Here is a 16,165-nt window from a genome sequence, read left to right as displayed (position 1 = left end):
TACACACTAAGATATGGAGAAGCGCGTGGATGAGTTCGCCGGAAAGAAGCGGAAGGTGAAAAAAGCCTGGAGAAAAACAAAAAAATGCATTAATTTGGCTGGGCGGAGAGAAGGGCGCGCGAGCTCTGTGGGGCGGTCAAAAACTCCAAGTTCTCGGGCAACAGATGTGCACGCGGCTTCGCGGCGCAAAGTGCGTTTTATTACATATGTATCCGGATTGGTACATAAGAAGAGGGATTCGAAGCGGCCTGCTGCTCCGTCGGGCACTTACTTGCCGTCTTTTTCTCAATTTCGCTGCGACATTGCGAGTCCTCGTTTCGTCAAGCGAAGCTGCTCCTCACACGAGAGGAGTTTGATAATCGACAGGAGCATGAGAAAGTTTACAAGTTGAAAGCGAGTCGAAGAAAGGAAAATATCGATATTAAATGCGTGAAACGTTCCCTGGAGAATATCCATGAGAATGAGTTCGTAGCGTGCGTTTGTATCACCGTAAGACGGTGAAGCATCGAGAAGGAGGAAGAGGCGAGGTAGGAAGGAAGCACATGCCGCGAGTTCGGCTCGTGCCACGATGCACAAAACCCTAATATACATGTATCAGTGTGCGTTGTGTGCGCACGTACGGAGTGTCTTCGTCCGCTGCGTACGGGACGCGTATATGCGTTGCAGCTGCTGTCCCCCTGCTCTCGGAGCAGCCCGTTTGGCTCTCGCGCGATCACGAGAAGACGCTCGTCTCTCGTACCCTCCGATCCTGAGGACTCTGCTGCGAGCACCCTATCTCCGACTTTCTTTCCTTATTTTCGAGCAAGACGCTTATGGCCCACCTTCGGGGCACCACCAACAGGGTGCGTCGACCGAGCACACGCATGGGCGATCCTGGATGGTGGAAAGGGGGGCGGGACATTTGGAAGAAAAGCTCTATGAAAAGCGGATGAAAAAGAGCGAAGCTGCTGGGAGACGATACCGGTTTTTCGCGTTGATTTTATCGCGCGAAAGCATTATAATGAAGCCGAATCTCGTGTCTGTGCGCAGAGGCGCTGTTTTTTTTTTTCGAGTGAAAAAGCAACGAGGCTACAAGAAGCAGCGAAAAACAGAGGCAGAAGCGGGCATATGGACGAGACCGAGAGAACTTGGAAACCGAAATCTTGCACACGAGGACTCTCTGTAGACGGGAAGATGTAGAGGAGAGGCTTGAAAAAGGGACGAGGAAGGCGCGCGCGCGAGTGCTTTGCACCTGGAGTCTCTTCTTCTCTTCTCTTCTCTTCTCTTCTCTTCTCTTCTCGTCTGGTCGTACCTTTTAACCGGCAAACTCCGCGCACACAAATATATGAAGTAGCTCGCCGCGCACACGAGAAGAAGCTATTTTACGAGGGGCCACTTCGCGTTAACCGCGCGCCTGCCACTTCCTCGCAACACTTTTCGTCCTCGCCGCGCTTACCAGCACGGCGAATAAAAATAATAACTTTGGGGGCAGTACGCGAGCGAGGATAAAGCACGGGGCAAAAAGAAAGGAGAAAAAAAAGGCGACAAAGTTACGGCGGGGGAAGTTGGAAGTTGTTTGAAAACGCCGGAAGCTCCGGTCATTTGGGGGGGTACGATATGATTATACATTTTAAAACGATCTTTGAACTGATACAACGGAGAGAAAGAATATACGCTGCGCGTTGTGAGCGAACGGTGCAGCTGGCCAAATATTGAAGTCGATTCCGCCTTTCCGTAACTCCGCATCGACCGGAAACGAGATTCACTTTTTTAGTCTGGCCTCGATTCGCTTACATCGTATCGTCGGACGAAATTTATTTCAATAAAAAGCCACAAAAATAAGACGTTGCCGGTGCGGAAAAGTACGCCGCCGCCGCCGCCACCACTCAGAGATATAAAAAATTCAATCGAAATTCCGCGTGGGACTTGGCCGTGAAACGTTTCATTGTGAAAATCGATCGAATCGTCTTGAAGATGCTTCAGAAAAGGTTGAGAACCTTCGCCTATTTATGGGAGGCGAGTTATCGTTATGAGGTAAGAAAAGAAAGAGCAGAAGCGACTACTGGCTCCTCCGGATGGCGAATCACGCATCGTCGAACAAATTCGATCGTTGTCGCCGCGTTTGACGGCTATTTCGCCAGATATATTCAGTTACTCCGAGCTTAACACGAGCTCCGCGCGTTCGTAACACGATCACTCTCGTACACATCTCTCTCACTCTCCTTTACATTTTTTCCACTTTTTTATTCACCAGGCGAGATGAGAAGATTCGATCCTGGCGAAGCTGATTCTCAATCCAGACAGAAACGAAAGGGAGCAATCACCGAGGAAGAAAAATTGAAAAAAAATCTTGTTCGAACGGTTTTGCGTTTACGCGGAACTTTGAGGGTGGTCGTCACACTCGTCACACCGGGAACTGACGAGCCGGGCGCGCGATCCTGCGGTACACATTCGGATACAAATAAATCACGGGCGCGGCTTCCTAATACGAAGGAAAAACCATGCAAGAAAGAATCCAACACCCGTGCAAACGCATCGGGGAAACTTGGAAAAATTGTAGAATTATTTAATCGAACAATCGTGTCAGTTTTTTCGTTTTCATGGAATATTTCGATGCCGTGCTACGGTCACGCGTATTTTTCTTCTAAAAATAACAAAAGAGATGGGAAAAAAGGAACTTTCTCGTCGCTTTTTTTCGTTCCGTCTCGTCTCTTTGCTTCTTGACCACAAGAGGAAAGTAGCGTCTGGAAGTCGAAAGGAGGCTAAAGTCTGAGCGGAGAATGATGTGAGATGAGCGGCGAAAACCGAGGCCGAGGCCAAAAGGCACTTAGCCCTGCTCCTTCAGCGTCTAGTTCAATTCACGTCAGAATCGAAAAAGAGAAGATCTTTCGTAGACTCTGGTTATTCGACATAATAAATGCGGTAGCTGAATTGCGAAGTTGGATTTTTCACACGATCGGACAAGCCTAATTTGGATCGTCGCTTCAGTTTTGATTTTCCCCGTGACATTTGAGTACTCGAAAACGCAGACGAAAAAGGCGATTTCAAGCGTTTGGAAATTTCCGAGATTCTTAATTGCAGCAGCAGCAGCAGCAGCATGAACAAATGAAGGGAAGAAAATGGAAACGAAATGGTAGCAAGGAGGGGCCGAAGGAAGAGAAAATTTCCTCAACAATTTCGGGTAAACCGCAGAGAAAGAGAGGGACGGGGAAGTCTAATATCATTTCTCTTTCGTTTCCGAGAGGTTGTGGGAATTGAAATTATTTGACGGTGAAAGGAGCATCGCGGAAAAGGGAATTTGTGTTGGAGAAGGGGTCGGAGAAAGAAAGAGAGAAAGGTTAAAGTTTCGCCGGTGTGTAAAGGGTGTTGGTGCGCGCGCGCGGGTTCGAATCGCGGGGCAGCTAGCATTACTGCCGAAGGAAAAGTATAAAATTGGAACAAGCGCTAGTGCCGTCAATGGCACGAGCACAATATTCTCCCCTTCGTGAGTTTCCTCGCATCGAGCATCGTGCTTCAAACCCCCCCGGATTGACTGAGCCCTCATCGTTGGGGGCCAAGAGTAGAACGCCCCCTTGACGATGAGGCAGACGGCGTCGCCATTTCCGCGTGGGCGTGCGCCGTTTTCGACTCTCTTTTCCATGCAGCGAGAGCGATTACGAAGGCGTCTCGGTACTTTCTCAATTGCAGTTCCTCTGCCGTAGTTGTGTTTGCGATTCGAGTTTCACCCTCGTAAAATCGTCGAGCTATTCGCTCGCTGCTTCTTTGTTGCTCGCGCGGCCGCGCCCGATTTCCACCTTCCGAATCAATTCGGATTCGCCGAATCGCTTTCCACCGCGAGCAAACTCACAAATTACTCTCAATTCTTTTACGACCGAACGTGTCTTTAGAATCGTTAAAGCGCTGCAACCAGCACGAGAAAAAGGATTATGAAAACGGCGCGCGATTATCGGGAGATTTCTTCTTTAAATGCAACCATTGAATTTTCAATTTACGCGCGTGTGTAACCCTCGCCATCTTCCCCACAAATCCCCACCCGAGAGCAAACACAAGAATCCCTGAACAAACTTTTCTCCGATTCGATCGCTCCGCATCGAGCATTGTAATCGCGCCTCCTCATCGTCGAGCCCACCCACTCACGCATTGCCAAAATCCAAAGCCGAAAATGACCGAAGGAGATGATCAGTACGAGGAGAAAAATTATGTCGACCCAGGCCGTTGGGAAAGAGCCGGGTACGAGAAGGGGGGTTTTACACGAATACACGAACGCGTACGCACCGACAAAATGGATAAAGCTTACACCTGGCCTCCGGATGGTCGACGGCGGCACGCGCCACTCTCTCTCTCTCCTCTTCTTTTTCTCCTCCCTTTCCATCTCGTACTTGCATAGACCTGATGTTCACTCTCGCAGACACACACACACACAAACCTTTACGGAGAAGAACACATAAGGAGAGAGAGAGAGAGAGAGCCTGAGCGTGCCTCTCTCTTTCTTCCTTGCTCTCGTTTCATCTTCTCATCATGCCCCCCCCCCCCCCCCCCCTCGCCACTCTCTCTTGATTCTCCGCTTCGCGTATATCATGGATTGGAAGTAGCGAGCGGGTCACACACCTGCCCTTTTTACCAATACGCAGTCCCGGAGCGTTGCACCCAGGACGAAACGAGAAACGAGGGTCGTAAATGCACACGGATTACTCGCAGTTGTGGAAAGAAGGAGAGAGGCTGCTATGCCGGAGAGGGAAAAAGAAACGGCGCAGACACGGGCAAGGATCAAGACGGAGATGAAAAATTGGTGGAGCGGACGGGTGCAAAAAGCCGACAGCCGGCTGCTGATGACGGAGTCTCTCGCTCGCTCTGTATAACTATGTATACTCGCGCACGAATACAGACTCATTCTCATATCCCTATACATATGTTCAGACCTGCCTCGATCGTGCCGTTGCACTTCTTCGCTCTTCGAGAAGAGCACGCTTCTCCTATTTTTTTCTCTACTCCCCCAAACACGCGGTTGTACCCGCAACTGCGAATGGGCGGCTTGAGAACTTTTTCTAAATATATATTCACATGCAGCCGCGGCGGAGATGTTCTTTCGTGGCTGCACGGTAAACCGATGCCCCCAAAACGTGCAAGGACGATCGGATTTTCAAAGATTTTTAATAAAACGTCAAGCACGAAGCTGCGCCGAAGTTCGAATAAACTTCGCAGGTTCTTCACGTTTTATTAAAAATCTTGTGAAATCCGATCGTTCGCTTCAAGCTTTCGAAAGCATCCGTTTTCGGCAAGCAGACTGCGAAGGAACTTTCGTCAATTGTTGTTTTAAGCGAAAGAAGTTCGTCGTGGAAGTTGGATCATTTCGTTTTTCGAATTCAGCTTTTGCGAATGATTGCAATAAAAAAAAAAAAACAAAACAGACCGTCATCAGTTATACTGCGTATCAGTTAGCCTCCGACTTGGCTGGGTCTTGCGAAGATTTCCCGAACACGAACGTGCGTCTGTTTCCCAAGTTTTAATTCTCGCGCATTGTGAAGGAGAAAAAAAAACGGGGAAAAACGACGCGCTTACGATGCGAAAATTTTCCACGAGATTTTCCGTGTATTCGAAGCAGAAAAACGCTGCGGAAGAGGGGACGCGATCGGAGGGGAAAGCATCGAGCGAGCGCTATATAGGAATAGCAGAGAGAAGAGGAGCAGATGGCACAAAAACTTGGCGCAAGTTGGTGCATTCGTATGTGAATGCGTAGTGCGTGTGATTGAGAAGAAGCTCGCAAGAAGCGACGCTTCGCAGAGAAAATGAAAAAACTGAAAGTATTTAATTAGCGGAAGGCAAATAACGATTGTACGAAAACGTTGAACTTTTTAGCTGCCGATTTTCTATTCCTTTCGTTACCGGGCGATACTTTCACACAGTTAGCATCCATCAATTCCCCAAAATCCCGCGAGCATTCTTTACAGGAAATAATCGCTCGTACACTTCGTCGCGTCTGCCTGCAAATGGCAAAGTCGCTCATCCCCGCTTGTAGCGCCGAGTAAAAATAGCTGTAAATAAATAAAATAAATTCGCTTGCGTCAAAGTTTGCGTTGAAGAACGTCAAATGAATAGGAATACGCAGATCGGCGCAGATAAAAACGTATAAATAGAGGCACGATAATAGCACGCTCAGCGACTGCATTCGTCGTTCGCGACCGAATAAAAAACAAACTCGATGTAAAGAACTCATAAAATGTAAACTTCCGGCTGCTTCCTCCCGAGAAACTCGAGCTTTTGCTCATAAATATTATATTTCCGGAAAAATGCTCGAAATCATAATACATCCAAGAATAAAACTAATTCTCCGGTTGAGTTTTTCATCCGCAGTGTCTATTATACCCATATCGATATTCATCAAAATATCCTCATCGGATTATTCCTTTCCCACAGTGACAATCGTTCGCGCATTAAATTCCCATTGAAACTGCTGCGTCAATTTTTTTCACGAAAACGATCAACAACCCTCGATTCGCCTATCAAGAAACGCGGCCCGCTCGCTTGAAGAGTGTCGTAAAGAGCCAACGGACGAGGGAAAAACGAAATGAAATTTTTGGCACGAGTAAAGAATGTCGCGGAGTAGGCAGTAAAAGAGTCGGAAGTGAAAAAAGTACGTCGATGATGGTAAGAATCTCCCGTACATCGCATTTGTATATATACACATGTGTACTTACATATTTATATGTTATGCAAAGCCACGACATGACGCGTATAGCGGGTACGCATAGTTAGGTGCTTTTGTCATTAGAATATGTTCCGATACGATGATGTTAATTGGCCCCAAGGCGCACACAATGCGCGTGTGCCTTTCGCGCGTAAATGCACTCGAGTAGTCTTCACTCGTGTTCGCAAATGAAATTGCTACGTCGAAGCAGCTCGTAGTCGATGTAATATCCAAACCCAAAAGGAGAGAAAGAAAGAGGGAGAGGAGGAGGAGACCTGTGTTTCGAGGCTCGTTTGAGTGTCAGACCTTTGGTTGCAGCTCTCGTTTATGGCGCTTAAAGAAATCGGAAAACGTACGAATTAATTTCTGTTAGTAGGCATAAAAATTCATCGAACTGAGGGATTCGTCGAGCGAAAACACTGGGAGGAAAAGAAGGAGAAACCACCGCGATATATTTTAGCGTTAGTGTATAAACTGAAAAACTGCGACGTATTCGCGAGTTGTTGAAAAATAGCGGGAAACACGAATCTGGATAATTTGAGGGAGAAAATGGGTCAACGGGGGGTTAAATAGCTGCGAAATGCCTCGTCCATACACACGTTCGTAATGAAGATTTCGATCGCAGTGCGATTGAATTGAGCCACGCACGAGTGATCGTGTACACAGAGACGAATTTACGGCTTTCTCAGGAAGCATATCAAGAGTCGCTTTGATCATATCGATAAAGTTGTTGCTACATGTAGACATACGCATGCGAAGCAGGTAAGACGGCGCTGGAACGAGGCGAAGGCAAATTACCTTTTGATCGTTGTGCGATCGAGATACGCAATCATCCGAATGTATCGTGTTTGAGGACGAATTCTTCGCAATGAAAATAACACGAAATCAATGAGCAGCGAGTGCGACAACGAGTCAGTAAAAAACGAAAGACTTTAACGTCGATCGCAATAACGATTAAATTCTCAGGCTTGACATGAGCGAAGGAGACTTTCATTAAAGATCGATATCCGTCGCGTTTATGCCGATGAGAGTGCGCTTCAATTAGACTGGAATTAACGGCAAGTTCAAATTTGCTGCTGCTTCATCGCACCTCCAGCGCGGTTGCTAAATATTGCGCAATTCCGTGAGTGACCGAAACTAATTCGCGCAACTGCGAAGTTCGTCACGAAAAATGTGTGCTTACGTTTAACGTTCGACAATAACGCGCGACATTCGTTATTGCTGCAGAGAACGAACGAGCAACGTAAAATTATAACGGTTTCGCGAATACGCGATCTCTCTCTCTCTCTCGATCGTTCTCTCCGTCGCCTGCCTTTATCTCACATTGTTATCTTCAACTGTTTTGCTACACAGATGCGTCGAGTGTGCAAATGCGTACAAGTCCGTCCACGCGCCACTCCGATGACGAAGCAAATTTGAACGGAGCACAGTCTCTTTGCACTCGAGAATTGCCGCGTGTAATGCAGATGAATTCATCGGTTCGACGATAGCCGAGAATTGACGTCAAATCTGTCTGATTTTCAAGGTAACGATACCGCTCAGTTCGAGAGTGCGATTGAAGACGGATCGTGAGGCTGTATCGGTGTTGGAAACTACAAACGAAGCTTCGATTTCGTCGAAAGATTCAACTGTTTTACAATTGGTTTGATTTTTTTTCTCACGAATGATCCATATCATTATGGTTTGATATCGCGAGGCTCAATTCGGCAGCGATTCTAACCTACACGGTCACCGAATTAACAGCTGCGAGGGACGAGAAAAGCTTTTTTCGTGCGCCATCTGAAAATAACGATCCTCCGTTTGCAGAAGGAGGAAACTACAAATTGTCGGAATGCTCATACTTCATCTCGGTCAAAGACTTAAAGTTTGATGCGGTCGTGCATTAAAGTACGTACTTTGACGTCAGCAATGGGCTTGAGGAAAGCTCGGAAGGAGGAAGAAGGCGAAGGAGATAACGTCGCTCGGAGAGAAGGAGGGAAAAGCAGCGCAGCATTGAAGCGGAGCACCAGAAAACAGGAAACTCTGTAAGATGTCGCGAGTGACGAGATATCGGAGCGTCGTCTTTGAAGAGGCACTTTCTATTACTGCGCTGCATTCATCGACGCGCTCCAAGACACGTCATCGAAGTAGTTTTCTGGGCCGGAATATTAAGCTTTCAACTCATATTCGAGTCCGGCGATCGTTTATACTTCGGAGAGTAATCGATCGAGTTTTTATAAATGCGAGGCGATCTAATTTCGTCTGTTTCTAAATATAAATATCGAAGAATATATTTTTAGAGAGAAAGTCACGAGAGAGTGAAAATAAACCGACCGCATTGTTTTTTTATTCTTTCCACGACGAAATTTCTATTTGCTCTTCTCGTCCGTCGGCTCTTTTCATCCGGATCAAAATTCTAACGCCCCCTCGACACACACGCGAGAGACAGAGAAAGAGAGAAAATGGAAGAGAGTACTTATAATACCCGCGTGGGTTTCGCGTGTAACTCGTCTATCCTCTGTTCTGGTATCTCGTGTGTGTACCGCGATTCCGGGGTCCGCCAAGCCGAGTGGTGAAATGGACGCGGCTAGACATGAGAGGAGAAAGGGGCAAAAGAGCGGGGACAGTGAGTGAGGATTCCGAGATCGCTCGCCGAGTCGTCTCTCTTCCTCTTCTACAGAGTTACAGGATCGAGCGAGCGAGAGAGAGAGAGAGAGAGAGAGCGAGAGAGTCCAAAGTTTTCGCGGTTCGAGGACCACAGCCAGACGGCACGCAGACACCGCGAACTATTACTGGACACCGCAGCACCGAGAGACGAGCGACTGACATATGAAACAACGAGAGAAATCTGCGTGCGAGAATGAGAAAGTCTAACGCAGCCTAAAGTGGTGGAGCACGCAAAACTGTGCGAGAGATAGCTCGGAGAAAAGACGAACGAGAGACAGACGGGATAACTGAGAAGTACGAGAGAAAGAGAGAAAGAGAGAGAGAGAGAGGAAAGGAGGAAGAGAATAGCTACGATACTTTTTGTTCGTCTGCTGCGGCACAATGGTTAACGACATTAATGGAATTTTTTCGCCCGAGCGATAACGACGACGGTTATCTTTTTCTCGAAATTTCCTCATTTCGCGATTCGTGCGTCAATCGCGATGCGAGAATTTTCTCCTCTCTTTCGTCAGCAGTGCCAGAGCGCAGTGTTTTGTTGAATATTCAATCGCGCCGTTGTCGCTGCATTTTCCTGTAAGAATTTTATAAATAAATTCTTTCTATAAATCAACAAGAACTTTGTCAGCGATTCTCTCATGTTCGTCGTCAACTTGTTTTCCTACTGCAAACGCAACGTGCTTTCCAATGCATGCCTCTTTTCAGTGTCCGGCTCGCTCGCGCATGACCCAACCGTGTGGGTGGTGAGCATGGCCGTTTCCCGAAATATTAACAAGCCCAAATGAGCGCAGACAGTAGTACGGACAAATGCTTTCCTGGCGAATGTGCTTCTTCTCGTTTCACGAATGAAAAAATAAGTTATAGAACCCGCGTAGAAAATTTCTTAGTCGCCTCTTCAAGGTGCTATATTAGCTTATCGTGCTGCCTTGTTAGAGCCCTTATAAAAAGCCATCTGATGAAATTTTACGCCCTCAAGCATATGACCGGGAACAGGGATTAGCCTGATTAGCATTTAAATTATTTTAAAAACAATTCATTCATCATTTATATTTTTTCCGACTGTATTTAGTTACTTTCCATTATTTGAATTACTGATGATGATCAATGACGCAGAAAAATTGTCCTACCTGGATCGAAATTCGATCCTATCACTTTGGTAACTAAAGACCCAAACTGCATACGCGCTCCACCACTGTGCGCTATCGCCTCATTGCGAAATCTTTGTCAAAAATTGTAACATACGTGAAATTTCACGATTCGTGTAGACAAAAATTATAATCTATCCGGGAAGGTTAAGAAATTCGTGAAAAAAGTGAAATTCAAATCAATCGGGAAAAATAAATAATTAAAAAATGTCTCCATCGTCTCCATGATATTCCATAACGGTCGTTTACAGCAATATTTAAGCTAACTAAAAGATGGAGCAAAAGATACTCCATAAATGGAGTCGAGAGCTTGGAAATCCTAATCAAGAGGGTTTTGTCGAATGACAATGAGAAAATGTTCGGAAGAAAAATATAGATTGCATGTCGTTGTACGATTGAACAGTATATGCGATCTTACAAGAATTGGTTTTCGATAATACATAAATGGGTCGTCAGTAGAGTTAATTTCATAATATGACTTCGACAACGCAGTTTTTTGTTCACATGCATTTCAATAAATCATAAGGCAAGCCTCATATATGCTCATTACCAATTTCGTTCAATCTTTACTAATAAGACAATCGTCTCGAATTTTTTTCCAGGCCTTCGTTATATACTTCATTGTTATTGTGCACTTTTTCACAAACTTCGTACGAAGCTTTGATTCGTTATATGGAAAGCTAAACGATTTTTTATGCATAGTTCCCATACCCCTGTGTATTTTTCTTCATATTTAAATAGGCTTATCTAAATAACCAGTAAGACGAACCCTTGAAAATTTGCTATGCGTGTCAGTCGACTACCTATATATTCAAACTCTATGTAAATTTCTTAAGAAAATCATTTCGTGCATGAACTACCTTGAAGTTCATCATTTTTTAATGAGAAAAATCAGCAGGGTGTCCTGAATCGACACTGGACAACTCACGACGCGCATATTATTCGCGTATGTCTATATCCATACGTCGAGCGAGATTCGGAGAGCAATGAAATTACGTTGCTAAGCAACGGTAAAAACAGAATTACGCTTCATAAATAAATATAATGTCTAATGGAGTTTGTTTATCGCATTGTAAACCAATAAATTTCATTACAATATTTTAAAAAGTGATTGATTCGTAATACCAAAATAAATAAGTGAATAAATTACGTGATTCTGATAGTTATTTCTACGTTATAAATACGTAACGTAGAGTTGACAAATTAGCAGGCCGCCACTGTCGAGTTGGGATCCTGCTTTAAAAACAACAGCTCGAACCGTGTGAAGTTGTCGATAATCGAGCACTACCTTAAATGGTCAATTCGATACGGGAAAATAAGTTTGATTATAAATACATTATAGTTTTCTAAGCGAGTTCAATATAGATTTTGACAAACTATGTCTAAGAAAAACTATGCCCGTCACAACATATAGAAAACAAAAGCAAAAATTGATGAGGACGAGTGCGACTGTTCCAGAGAAAAGTTGCTTCAAAGAAATCTCCCCTTATCAGCTGATCGCAGTCGGGAGTTAAAAATACAGTGTTTAGGAGTGAATTCTGAAAAAAATGCTATTCAGCGAAGAAAATACTTTGAAAGAGATTTGTTGCTCGCATTTTATAAATCACTCGCCGCCGGGAGTCTCGAGGTTGAAAAATCTTGAAAAAAAATGAAGAATCTCAAGAGAAATGAAAGTCTGAAAAGAAAAAAAATGTCGTACGAGCGAGTGTTAAGATTTTGTTTTGTTCGGTGCATCGATGAAGTAATATCGCAGGGAGGAAAAGAGGTTCCTTTGAACTTAAAGTGCCTTTCGGGTTAGCGGTACCTCTAGGCGATGCTTACACGGTGTCCAAGTTGCCGGCAGGGCGCCCGATGACGTTGACCTCGCGACGGAGAGGTTTCAAGAGAAGAAGCGAAAGAGAGAGAGAAAGCGGCGTCGAGAGGCGCCCGGAGCCCCTCTCGCCCTGCTTTTCCATTGCTGCTTTCTCTCTTTCTCTCTTTCTTCTCTCCCTTGTGAGGCAGGAAGCGAGGAGAGGACGTTGGCGCGCCGCGACGCTGACACACCGCGTATATTTGGCCCGAGTCTCCCGGTACGCTGCTGCTATACGTCGTACCGCGGGAGAGTCTTTCTCTCGTCTCTTTTCTCCACCGGCTTTTCCTCCTATAGACCTAACTCAACCCAAGATTCAACCCTCTTTCTACATTATCGATCTCTCTACCAAGATAAAAACAAAAGTGGAGCAGACACATTCCACACATTAAAGTCGCTGCTGCGATATGTATCTTCAATTCTAACATTTTCCCTCTGGGAACTATCATTCCCTGTCACAAATTCCACTCGCGGAGATGCATTCCTACTTTTTAATTTGACCGCGCATGCGGCAGATCCCGAGGAATGCTTCCGCACCACTTACGAAATTAACGATTATCCCGTACGATCGGTCGAATTCGATGGACTGTACGGCTCGAAATATACCTCGAGCTAAGATGAGAGTTACAACGAACTTGTATTTTCTCACTGCGCTGGAGCAGCGCTCCCGATGTTTATCTGTAATACTGACCGTGACCGTTATCACGGTCAATCAGCGCTTATTCCTTTCGAGTAAAGTTGCGTGCGTATCCGAAATAACCGAATGACAATCGCGGAGAAATATGAAAATTGAAAAAATAAGATGATGCCTTACCGGTTGTAGCGTGTGTTGCAGGAGGCGTGCTGTTGTAGTTTCGTCATCGGTGGTAAGGATTCTCCTCCGCCCTCGTCGCCACGTCCATCCGCAGGTCCGTCACCGCCGGTCTCTCCGTCATCGGCGCCTTCCATCGCTGTAAGAGAATAAAGCGGATCAAGTTATCGTCGATGACATTTCTGTAAGAGCGATTAGGCACATAATTAGCCGTATATAGCGAAACGTTGATGTGGTTCACAAAACGTTTTCATACAATCGGCAATGCGGATAATTTCAGTCTGTCGAATCTGCTGCTGCTGCTGCTGCTGCTGCTGCTGGTATCATTGAGACGTAAACGCGTGCGTTGCGATCCGGAAGATCGCAATTTCGTCGACAAAGAAATATACGAGGAGGAAGAAAGGACAAACGCGAATAGAGATATAGGGAAGCCTACAAGAAATTTTCCGTATCTCAGACGAGGAGGAGGCTGGAAAAAAGCGGAAGGTGGGCAGGGGGAGAGCTTTTTTGGAGGATCCAAGACACGTCGGAGCCAACGACATATCGATTCGATCGGGATATAGAAGAATACACCATTTATATATACGAGCGTGTATATAGATAGACATTAAAAGGCATTTACATTATATATATTTGCCGTGTAAATACGCAGGCTTTCGAGCGAGGTTTCCTCTCGATTGTCCGATTCTTCGCTCTTTATCAGGACACTCGATCGGATCAGAGCGTGCTATAGTAACGACAAGAGCGTTTAGCAAAAGAGAGAACGAGCCGCGGGTATCGATGGAACCGAGCGAGAAAGCGAAAGCGACAGAGAGAGAGAGAGAGAGAGAGGAAAAGCCAAATTCTCTATCAGCTTCTCAACCCTCTCTCGCCCGAGTCTCTGTACTCGTGTCCGAAACAGGCATCCGTCGTTCGACTGCCAGATCCCAGCAGAGCTACTATAACGTCAAAAGTGCGAGCGAGAGAAAGAGAACGGCAGAGGGAGAGCGAGAGATGCGGAGGGAGCCGTCGTCTCTCAGTCTAGCCGGTACACCCCCTTTCATCCCCAATCTCATTCTATATGTATATATAATCTGGTTTACTTCTCGTCTGCGTACCATCGAGCTTTTGTACTTGTCTCTATCGGGGAGAGCGAGACGAAGAGACTCTCGAACTCATTTAAATCACCTGCAGTATGTGATATCCCGGCTAGGGAGTCAAGTGCAGAATGCACGGACAAATGTATGGTAGTATTAGGTTCATTTGTAATGGGAACTCTCAATTGGGGATAGAGCCGCGAAGATTGAGTACGAAAATAATAAGATTCGGAGGATCGGAATGAGAGCAAGGAAAATAAATGAGTATGCGGAGTGAAATCGGAGCGTGAGTGAAATTCTCAGCCGAGGGAAATGTGTGCGAGGTGAGTTTAACATCGAAATGTTTGGTCCGAAAGATCGCAGGAGTCTTGGAAATATAAGGAAATGCTCGAAAAGCATGGGACAGGGGTGGAAAATGGTGAGGCGCGATGCGATCAAGGTCACTCGAAGGTTACAGCCGCGGCGGGGTTCCGCCGTACGGTGTGGAAAGGAGCCGGAAGTGTGTGCGAGGGTAGTTTGGGACATTTGGTAGAGCGCGCGGTGCCGGGCCCGAATTGACGAAACAATATTTGAACAATCTCGTTGACGAAAATTCGAAAAAAAAAAGATGGAATTGGATGTTGCGGGAACGGGCGGAGGGGGGAGAGAACTGCGATGATGTGTAGAATAAACGTAGGAGCTATAGGTGGGCCGGGGAGGGCGGCAAGAAGAGAAACGGATACGACAATGATAGGGAATGGAGGGATAACGAGAGAAGGAGAGAGGAAATAATACGAGGATGAAATAAGAGAGCGAGCTGGAGAGCGTGTGCTGGAGAGAGCAGAGGGGCGTGGCAAGATGAATGATCGCAAGACGCAGGAGTATTGATCCCGGAGACTGTATATATACTCACTTTCGCGCTCTCACAGCCAGAGTCGTAGCTCTCTCTCTCTCCTCTCTTTCTATCTGTACCCAAGAGCGAACACAGACGCTGGTTTCTAGTCTCACGTTTTCTCCCCCTTCTCACTTTCTCTCTCTCTCTCTCTCGCCCCTGCCCATCCGCTCAAAGCTCAAGCTACTTTATCTCTCACTCTTTCTCTCTGATTCTCTCCTCGCCACTTTCCATCCCTCGTCGTCGGTTCTCGAGGTTCGCACCCCCTGTACCAAGTGATGCGGCAGTTGGGTTCAGGGTCATGCGTGCAACCCCCTCGTCCCGACGTATATCTCCGCGATCTCTCTTTCCCTCTCCTTGCTTTTTTCCCAACAGCCTCGCGGAAAGGTCTTCGTCCTTTCTCACCCTCCGCGCGCACTTCCTTTTTTCTCGCACACGGATCTCTCTTTCTCCGCTTTATCTCATCTCTCCCGGCGCGTGAGACTCGTCCTTTTCCTAGCTTCCTTATCCCTCCTCGTTCTCCGAAAATAACGGGCCAACGAGCGGAATAAGGAAGCGAAAGGTGATATCCCATAAATGTTCCGGAGATCGAAGAGCCTCGATCAACCCAAGATTTCGAGCGTCGTACTTCCTTCACCTCCCAATCCATTTTTCTCTCCTCGCCGAAACGTTTGTTTTTCATTCGCGTCTTTCCAAGTATTTCACATTATTTTCTCGATTACGAGGCATCGATGCTCTCCGTGTCACCAACATTATGGTAAATAATGCATAAGCCTTGTGAATAACACACAACGAGGAGGAAAGCTCGCCGGTGAGGAAAAAAAATAGTAGAAAAAGGCTGCATGCCCGTAAGCGAGGCTGCGCGAGAAGAGGCTCGCTCTCGTTCATGGTAACCGAGCGCGAGGGCGCGCGCTCCAGAGAAAAAGAGGGAGAGAGCAAATAAGAGTCTCCCGAGAAGAGAAACGACAAAGTTTGAACTCGCGAGGGGCCCTGAGCGTTACCAACTTTTTTAACGAAAGACCGGTAGAGAAAGAAAAATAGGTAATAAAGGACGGCGAGAGAAAACGTGACAATAAAGGGTAAAGAGCTTTCAACGTCATCGACAA

The 16,165-nt window shown here is 46.3% G+C and overlaps 1 protein-coding gene across 3 annotated transcripts in view; it reads right to left on the bottom strand.

Annotated features, from left to right (window-relative positions):
* The window catches only part of LOC122416985 (serine/threonine-protein phosphatase 4 regulatory subunit 1-like), a 152,040-nt gene that overhangs the window by 112,413 nt on the left and 23,462 nt on the right, over window positions 1–16,165 (bottom strand). For all 3 annotated transcript variants that reach the window (XM_043430163.1, XM_043430164.1, XM_043430165.1), the window contains one exon: window positions 13,116–13,251. In XM_043430163.1, coding sequence (XP_043286098.1) covers window positions 13,116–13,251 — 136 coding nt within the window. The remainder of the gene's footprint in view (window positions 1–13,115; window positions 13,252–16,165) is intronic.

The sequence above is a fragment of the Venturia canescens genome, chromosome 10 (genome assembly GCF_019457755.1).
Source record: "Venturia canescens isolate UGA chromosome 10, ASM1945775v1, whole genome shotgun sequence".
Lineage (NCBI taxonomy): Eukaryota > Metazoa > Arthropoda > Insecta > Hymenoptera > Ichneumonidae > Venturia > Venturia canescens.
This window is presented reverse-complemented; position numbering and strand designations above follow the sequence as displayed.